This window comes from Amphiura filiformis, chromosome 10, assembly GCF_039555335.1.
Source record: "Amphiura filiformis chromosome 10, Afil_fr2py, whole genome shotgun sequence".
Classification (NCBI taxonomy): Eukaryota; Metazoa; Echinodermata; class Ophiuroidea; order Amphilepidida; family Amphiuridae; genus Amphiura; species Amphiura filiformis.
Genome location: NC_092637.1, coordinates 11,131,768 through 11,141,746, shown reverse-complemented (window position 1 = coordinate 11,141,746; position 9,979 = coordinate 11,131,768). Strand labels below are relative to the sequence as shown.

General features: G+C 39.5%; 1 protein-coding gene across 1 annotated transcript; it reads left to right on the top strand.

The window, feature by feature from the left end:
- Window positions 1-6,473: 6,473 nt before the first annotated feature.
- On the top strand, window positions 6,474-9,979 carry LOC140161654 (uncharacterized). Its single transcript, XM_072184954.1, has 5 exons — window positions 6,474-6,564; window positions 7,154-7,303; window positions 8,133-8,279; window positions 8,508-8,684; window positions 9,522-9,979. The coding sequence occupies exons 1-5, from the start codon at window positions 6,474-6,476 to the stop codon at window positions 9,725-9,727; spliced, it is 771 nt and encodes a 256-aa protein (XP_072041055.1). The 3' UTR covers window positions 9,728-9,979.

Genomic DNA, 9,979 nt, shown 5'->3' with positions numbered 1-9,979 from the left:
CTGAGATATTGGTCTACCCCACACACCAACCGCGAAAGTCCAGTGACCGACGCGCCAGCCTACAGCCGGTCTTTACTATAGTGTCAGAGGGCATATGGCATGGTTTTTTCATTTTTTCTTTCAATTGGATGGAAAATAGGTTGGCTTTGGAGCAAAGCTACAAAAATCTTAACTCGCTGTTAGGACTTGCTGTAAACCTTAACTTGCCGATGGGACTTGTCGTAACTCGCCGGCGGTAATTGCCGTAAACATCGTAACTCGCCGGCGGGACTTGCCGTGACTTCTAGTTTTTAAAATTGTTTTAGATCATGCTTTTAAGTTCATATTTTACCTCTGGTATGATGAACAGCATCAACATGATAAAAATACCATATGGTGTTTTCCCAGTGAACAAGTACATTTACTGGGCTCGAACTTTTAAAAATTCTTATCAAAAGTAAACAATACGTATCAAGTGTTCCCTATATAATTGCTGCCTCCAGGTTTACAGACCACCAGCAGGAGGCGGAATGGATCAAATGATCTGTGTGCTAGCCATGGGCGTCAACATAAAAAGTCCCAAAGTCCAAGTTGTGAAACATTTTCTCAAAATATCAAGAGCTAAATAAGAACCACTCATCCAATACTAAGCTTGTTTGTACTCTTTTTAATGCATATATTTTGCTTTTCAAAGTAACATAAAGACATTTCCCAACTTTCTAAAGCACATCATATAGGGCTATATATCATAGTTTTGTCAGAATTTCGGTTTTGATTGCATCATTTTCAATTTCGACTCCCAATTTTGGCAAAATCAACTCGAAAATGTACCCATGGATGGATGATCTTGCAAGCCACAATAGAAATGTAAAAATAATATGTGACGCGATCAAGCAAAATCAGTCGGAACTCGGAAATATTGATTTTGAGATATAGCCAATCAAAGGAAATATTTCCTTTTGTTTTCTATTGTTTTGGAAACTCTTTAATCGCTCATATCTTTGGAACTTGTTGTTCAGTTTCAATGGGGTTTTCTGCAAAATGCAGCTTTGTAAATTCGTTTGACTAACCTGTATGAAACTGAAAATTTAATATTTCCGAGTTCCTACTTATTTGGCTTGATCGCATCACATATATATCACATATATTTCTGTAAGTTACAAAAGAAATGAAGTACTGAGTTGGACATTTTGGCAGTCGTAAGTGAAGACAGGTGAAATCAAAATGGATATCCTGTCAAAACTATAATAGGCTACACGATGTGCCTTAGAGAGGTGGGAAAAATCTTAATTTTATCTCATCTCGAACTATATTAGTTTGACACGCTCAAAAGTTAACGGGCCCTTTTTTGAAAATGTCTTGACAAAATATTGTAAAGTTAGAGAAAATCTACCAAAATGTCTTTACAAATCTGTCATTTTATAAAGAATTTAGTACAGACGCTATACCACTGTGCTACAAGTCGTTCTGCCAGGAAAGTGTTTGTTTATCACACTTATTGAATACGGAATAAACCGCATACACACGATAAACTACAGTAAGACAAAGAACTAAGGTAACTCTTATGTCCACCCTCTGTATATATCCTAAACAAAGACAGATGTGTCATAATTCGAACCAGCAGCCAATAGCTGCATCTTTTACTTCGAATTTAAGACTTCATTAGTTGAAATCGTTCAAGAAATAAAGACACGACTATCCAAAAACCCAAGAAAGATTCAATTCAAAAGTTGCAGTTTACTCCATTGCTTGCCCTATCCATGCTATTGATTCTTACACAAAGCGTTGTCGACAGAACTACGGCACTGTGCTTCCATTGATTAGCTCGTTATAACTAGCCCCGAGCACAAAATGTGCAACATTTGATTCCGTTTCTTTGTCTTTGATTAGGATATATGAAGAGTTTGTTTCCAAAAGGCGCTAAATCCAACGGCTGCTTTATGTAAAATTCAATTGCAGATATTCCTAAGAGTAGCAGTAACCTTGCCAATCTAATAACATTGGACCACTAGAATAGTTCTAACAATTCTTTGGATAGCTTTAAAAAATAATTGCAAATCTCTTTAACCTCCCACGGGTGAAGACAAAAACAATAAATATAAAAGAAAATAATATTTTTTGTTCCAAAAGGCGCTAAATCCAATGGCAGCTATTTTAAAACGTTGCATTGGAGAATTTTTCGGGGACAAAATGATTTTAAAAATAGTTAGAAAATAAAGTAGAGTTACTAACATATCCATTCCAATTGTTAAATGTCATTTAAACTTTTAAAATGTTAAAATATACCATAAAAATGTGACACAAGGCAGCTATTGGATTTAGCGCCTTTTGGAAACAAACTCTTCATATACAGGGATGAACATAACTGGTACCTTAATTATGTGGCTTACTGTATTACTACAGGGTGTCCCAATCAAAAAAGAACCCTCATTACGCCATATTTTTCTCCTATTTCTGAAACGTTGATCAAATGTAATTTGGTATGGAAAGATACCTTAAATCGTTAGCTTTAATAAACCAAAACAAATATTTCAATCAGCTCACAATTTTTGAAGATATGCTCTCCTTTGGAAATGTACCCGTTTTTCACTCTGTCCACGGATAGGTTTGGCTACATCAAAGATTAAAACGAAACACACGGTTTATGACATGGATGAATAATGGCATTAGGCTTTGGAACGCATTCACTATGAGCGAGGATCACCAGCTAGCCCCAACATCTTCGCAACCGTATTACTGCTGCATTCGCAAGTATATGGCGCACAAGGAGGGTACGCAATGTAATTGATGCAATGAGGACCAGGGCTGAAACCTGTATTCGTCAAGGAGGCAATCAGGTAGAGGACAAGGAAAGGTAAAGGAGGCGAACCTGTATATAAACAGTGATCGGATCGGAGTGCCCATCTCTCTTTCATTGGCGATTGGACCAGACTCCTCCATGTAATGTTGCTGTAAGGGGATTGCTACACCTCCTCTACAGCAAGTCTGTTACTTTCCCAGAGTTAATGAATGCCGGTACCCATTTATAAACCTGGGTGGAGAGGAGTAATCGAGATAAAGTACCTTACTCAAGGGCACAACACGATGGCGTCGCCGCCGGGGCTCGAACCCGCAACCTTCCGATTATGAGTCGGTGCCCGTTCCGCTCGGCCACCGTGCAAAGCAGCACAGTAACTCACTTCAGAAGAACCAAGGACATACAAAATAGCCTTTTTCAGGCTACCTTTTACCTCCAAAAGAGAAAATGACATGTTGTAAATAAAAAGAAAGCAAACAACAAAGTAAGAAAGTGAGAAGCATAATAAAACAAATATGCATAAATAACCTAGAAAAAATACGTTAAATTGCAAGTATAGCAAGAGAAGTGCCATCCCACATCCATTTTGCCGACAGGTTAATGACCCTTAACTTAATCCATAGCCCCTAGGCCCACAGGTAAAGCCGTTCCTTAAATAAAGTTCGTTATTTTATAAAGTTATCATTGAGGAATGCTTGATATTTATGCATGGTACGTGTACTCCTTTCCAATCTCTGAAGTAGCCAAACCTCCTCCGTCGACAGAGTGAAAAACGGGTACATTTCTTTAAAAGACCATATTGATGGAGGTAGAACTTTTTGAATGACCCTCGTATGACGCGTTTTTCCAGAAAGCAGCTATTACAGATAGATAATTAGCAGAGAAGATATTTTACACTTCCCACAATGCATTTCTCCCATCTCAATTTTCTGTACTGATTTGCTCTCCAGTCCAACATGGGTGATAGTGACGAACGTTAGGCCCTACCTCAATGAAGAGAGCACATTTACAAATTATGTCCAGTCCTAACCTCAACTTCAGAACAAATAGAACTTGTAGGCCTGCACGCTAATAGAAGTGTCATTTGATGAACTGAGGTGACATATCATGTTGCAAAGGATTATGGGAAGGGTAAGATATCTTCCAGCTCTCATTGATCTTATCTTTTATAATTATTTTATCTTATCTGATGATAAGTTTAATAGCAAAATATCGTTTTATATGTTTTATATAACTGCGTCATTACAATCATATCTGTTATTCGTTAAAATGGCGATCACCATTTCTCTTTTCGTCGTTGCTGTGCTTCTGGTACATTCTGCTTTCGGTAAGTGATGGTAATTTAAGCATGATTAAAACACACGCTCAAAACAAAAATATGCACCTCTGGGAAATAATTATACAATGTGATTATCTGCTATTGATACAGATAAATCTTTCATTGGAATTTTCATTTTCATAGGAATACGCAACTCGTGTTTTCATCTTTTTACGTTTGTACACTTTATGCTAATTTAAATTCCGTATGGGGTGAAGTATTACGGGTCTCATTAGCCCATACCCTCTTATGAGGTGAGGTACTACGGGTCTCATTAGCCCATAGTGTCTTATTGGTTGAGGTATTACGGGTTTCATTAGCCCATAGCCTCTTATGGGGTGAGGTACTACGGGTCTAAATTAGCCCATAGTGTCTTATGGAGTGAGGTACTATACGGGTCTCATTAGCCATAGTCTCTTATGGAGTGAGGTACTACGGGTCTCATTAGTCCATAGCCTCTTATGAGGTGAGGTACTACGGGTCTCATTAGTCCATAGCCTCTTATGAAGTGAGGTACTACGGGTCTCATTAGAGTCTTATGGAGTGAGGTACTACGGGTCTCATTAACCCATAGCCTCTTATGAGGTGAGGTACTACGGGTCTCATTAGCCCATAGCTTCAATGAGGTGAGGTACTACGGGTCTCATTAGTCCATAGCTTCTTATGAGGTGAGGTACTACGGGTCTCATTAGTCCATAGCCTCTTATGGAGTGAGGTACTACAGGTCTCATTAGCCAATAGCCTCTTATGAGGTGAGGCACTACGGGTCTCATTAGCCCATAGCCTCTTATGGAGTGATGTACTACGGGTCTCATTAGCCAATAGCCTCTTATGAGGTGAGGTACTACGGGTCTCATTAGTCCATAGTATCTTATGAAGTGAGGTACTACGAGTCGTATTAGCCATAGTCTCTTATGTGGTGAGGTACTACGGGTCTCATTAGTCCGTAGCCTCTTATGGGGTGAGGTACTACGGGTCTCATTAGTCCATAGCTTCTTATGAGGTGAGGTACTACGGGTCTCATTAGCCCATAGCCTCTTATTGGTTGAGGTACTATGGGTCTCATTAACCCATAGCCTTTTATTGGTTGAGGTAGTACGGGTCTCATTAGTCCATAGCCTCTTATTGGTTGAGGTACTACGGGTCTCATTAGTCCATAGCCTCTTATGGGATGAGGTACTACGGGTCTCATTAGTCCATAGCCTCTTATGAGGTGAGGTACTACGGGTCTCATTAGCCCATAGCCTCTTATGGGCTGAGGTACTACGGGTCTCATTAGCCCATAGCCTCTTATGGGGTGAGGTACTACGGGTCTCATTAGCCCATAGCCTCTTATTGGTTGAGGTACTACGGGTCTTATTAGCCCATAGCCTCTTAATCTTATGGGGTGAGGTACTACGCGTCTCATTAGTCCATAGCCTCTTATGGAGTGAGGTACTACGGGTCTCATTAGCCCATAGCCTCTTATGGGCTGAGGTACTACAGGTCTCATTAGCCCATAGCCTCTTATGGGGTGAGGTACTACAGGTCTCATTAGCCCATAGCCTCTTATTGGTTGAGGTACTACGGGTCTCATTAGCCCATAGCCTCTTATTGGTTGAGGTACTACGGGTCTCATTAGTCCATAGCCTCTTATGAGGTGAGGTAGTACGGGTCTCATTAGTCCATAGCCTCTTATGAGGTGAGGTACTACGGGTCTCATTAGCCCATAGCCTCTTATTGGTTGAGGTACTACGGGTCTCATATGGGTCTCATTAGCCCATAGCCTCTTATGGGGTGAGGTACAACGGGTCTCATTAGCCCATAGCCTCTTATGGGATGAGTAACTACGGGTCTCACTAACCCATAGCCTCTGATGTGGTGAGGTACAACGGGTCTCATTAGCAAATATCCTCTTATGGGTGAGGTACTACGGGTGTCATTAGCATGATTAGTCCATAGCCTCTAATGGGGTGAGGAACTACGGGTCTCATTAACCCATAGCCTCAGTATGGTTGAGATACAATGGGTCCCATTAGCAAATATCCTCTTATGGGGTGAGATACTACGGGTCTTATTAACCCATAGCATCTTATGTATGCGGTACTATGGGTCTCATTAGTCCATGGCCTCTTATGGGGTGAGGTATTACGGGTCTCATTAGTCCATGGCCTCTTATGGGGTGAGGTACTACGGGTCTCACTAACCCATAGCCTCAGTTCAATATGTCTCAAACCAAAATTTGAGCATGTTACCCCTCTCTTGAACCAACTTCATTGGCTCCCTGTCAGTGAGAGGATTGTATACAAGACGCTGCTTTATGTGTTTAAATCTCTGAATGAGCTCTCTCCCCAGTACTTATCTAACTGCCTCACTGTGAAAAGATCATCCCAGAGCGCAATGAAGACCCGCTCGGCAGATAGTATTTCCTTCCTCGTGCCTCGTTCTAAGAAGGGTGCTGGGGATAGAGCTTTTTCAGTGGCAGCTCCACGTTTGTGGAACACCTTACCGGTTCATAATGCTGCTACTCTTGAATCATTCAAAACTATGCTCAAGACATATCTTTTTCCATAATGTTGTTTTCTGTATTTGATCATGTTTGCTGTTCTTTTTAATATGCTTGTTGCGCTTTGTAGCCACAGGAAAAGGCGCATTATAAATTATGTTAGTTAAGTTAGTTAAGTTAAGTTAAGTTATGAGTGAGGCACAACGGGTCCCATTAGCCCATATCCTCTTATGGGGTGAGGTACAACGGGTCCCATTAGCCCATAGCCGCTTTTATGAGGTAGCTTCCTGTGGGGTGAGGTACTACGGGTCTCATTAACCCATGTAGTATCTTCTCACTTCTTCATGTCACTTCGATTGATTTAAAGTTGTCTGCAAGTTGTTTGAGGACAGTATATCTTTAACAAGAGGAATTTTGTTTCCCCCCAATTATGATCCGTGTATAAATGAATGACTTTAGATGATTTGGGGCCACCATGTTCAAAATATGTAAACGCTTGTAAAGTGTCCTGAAGCCGCGTGATTTAGCATATTACATCATATTCATTTTGTTATTTTTTTCTTTCTTCTCTCAGGACAGATAAATGAGCCACAGTGCGCCACCTACGATCATCCCGATAGTGGATGTACCGGAAGATGCTGGCCAAGCTCAAGCTGTCCAAATCGTAAATACGTAGAGGGAAAATGCCCGAATCAAGCCGACGACATCAAATGCTGCTTGACAGGTATACCGCGAACAAAATTTGTACTAATTACCATACCAAATTAGTCAATACTAAAGAAAAACTCACTCACTTTCTTAGCTACGTTTGTTTGATGTGATCATTTATTATTTTCTAACAAAACATTATATTATGTTCATTTCTAGACCTGGACAATACCAACAGCTATCACATATATACATATATATATTTAGCTATTTTTAATATAGATTTTTGTTTCTATATCAAATTATGTAACTTTGGTTTTTTTGTGGTAATTTTATTCTATAAACTGTCACGTTTTACAAAAATTTTAAATTCAAATTAGCCAAATAATATATATTATTCCTTACATTTTATGATGAAACCTTTTTTGTAAATGCCATTTGTTAGTCTTTTTCTGATGTTCTACTACCATTATTCAAGTACGTGTAAGATGCAAACAAGATGTTAGATAAATAGCGCCATCATTGTTCAACTTAACTTTAAAATGACTCAGTTTTACATGCTATCAAACAGTCGTTCAACTGCTATGGGGGATTTAAACTTATACTGACATTATTTTAAAATTGCTCTGTTGTCCTAAAATACAATGAATTTAATCCAATTAGGTACGTAGGTAGGCCTATAAGTAGTGACATGTGTAAACATTACAAATAATTCCAAAAATGCAGATTTGATCAAATTTGACCACACTCATTTTAAAAGATCGTATATTAAGGCTTTAACTGCGCATACTCAGCTTTTATTATGAAGCTAATAGTTCTTGTCTTATGGCCTATTTATTTACGTCAAGTTTAATATGGACCCGTATAATAATTGTATTATTTGAAACTTTTATTGCCTCCTGCAGTTGACACAGATATGGATTGTGCCGTTAAACCCGGCAATTGTATGCCAACCGCACAGTGTCCAAACAATAATTATCAACCTTTCTATTGCCCAACCAAACCCAACGAGGTGAAATGCTGTTTTGAAAAACCAACGGACACTTGTTCAGGTAAGAATAGTATACAATGGAATGTCCAAGAATGTCATTCTCATGACCTAACTTCATTTCTCATTCATTAGGTTGTAACTACGTTATAACCTCTATTAGGCCCTACCTCTACTCCATATGCATGGTAGCATCCAAGCTATAGACAATTGGATCCTACCGTCATATCGAACGCTGTTTACGAGTAATCTCATCCCCTCCGAATGACGTGTTATGCTTATTTATATATAGGTCGTGATTACGTACCCTACGATTGTCTGCACTGCATATGTATGATAGAATCCAACTGTAGGCAATTGAATCCTATATGCCGGTGGGATGTCAACTCGGAATCCTGTGGGCCATATCAGATTAAAGAAGTCTATTACATTGATGCCAAACCGTACGCAGAAGGAGTGCTTGGCGGAGGTAAGTTGAACAGTAAAACAGCTTTATATCCTTGAGGTTCGGCATCGGCTGCCTAGGTTCATTAATTGTAGAAACTAGTAATGTACATTTTCAACTTTTAAAAACCAAAAACTTATTTACTGACGTGACAGTTTCGACCATCTAGCGCGATGGCCATCTTCAGAGTGATTTTTTCGATCCAACTTCTGCACACCAACCAATGGCGTTCTAGCGCACAGAAGAGGATCGTATACGTGACTAAGATATCGTGCCCCTCGTCTCTGTTCATGGTAAAAGATTTTGTTCATCCTATCAACCCAGAGAACTAAGAATAATAATTTTATGATTGTTTGTGTTGATTATGAAAATAGCAAGGATCTCCAGATGAGCATCTAGTTCAAGCTATAGGCCTATTCTAAGATTTGCTGAGGAGGATGCCTTCAGGTTTTGTCACGATTGTAATGTACTTTTATTAACTAACATACCCTGCAAAAAAACAAAGCTTTATGTACTATAGTTGTGACAAAATCTGCGATTTTGAATAAAAATTAGTAGGTCGTTTACTTATTATGATCGAAATAATTGTCGAACGCGCACGGGTTCATATCACTGCAACTAAATGAGACCTGGGGAGAATAATATGGTGGGGGGGTGTAAGAATTTTGTGGGAAGCCGGAGTAGGGCCAAGCAATTTTTGGCACGAGATAGGGAGAGCAAACAATTTTGGCACCCCAGGCTGATAATTATTGCACAGCCCCTTACTGCAATATCTTAAGGCAACAAGATACCTCAACGTTTTTTAGTAATGCCGAAAAAATAATTTGAGTGTGTTTCCTTATTATTTTATCCTTCCAATAGACTACCATTCTTGCACATCAGTCTTCCATTGTAGCGAACAAGCAGTACACGCCTACATGAAACGCTACGCCACCTCGTCACGCTTGGGTCACGCTCCGACCTGCGAGGACTTTGCCCGTATCCACAACGGCGGACCTAATGGACATCTGAATGACGGCACTTTGCAGTATTGGAATAAGGTTAAGACTTGTCTTGATAACCTGTAGAGTAAAGTTGGTAACACCTTTCAATGTTGCCCATTAAGGGTAGACGCGGTATTGTTGGTCGAAGCAGACAAAATATCGATTTTCATTATCTTAATCAGTAAATTATTGAAAAATAACACTGATGTGTTCATTCTACAATTCATTCTACAAATCATATACTCTGAAAACTTGCTTGATTTTTTGTTGTTAATGAGTTATGTAGGGCCTACGTTTTACAAAAGTGTTGTTGTTTCAGCCCTCTTTACAACATAA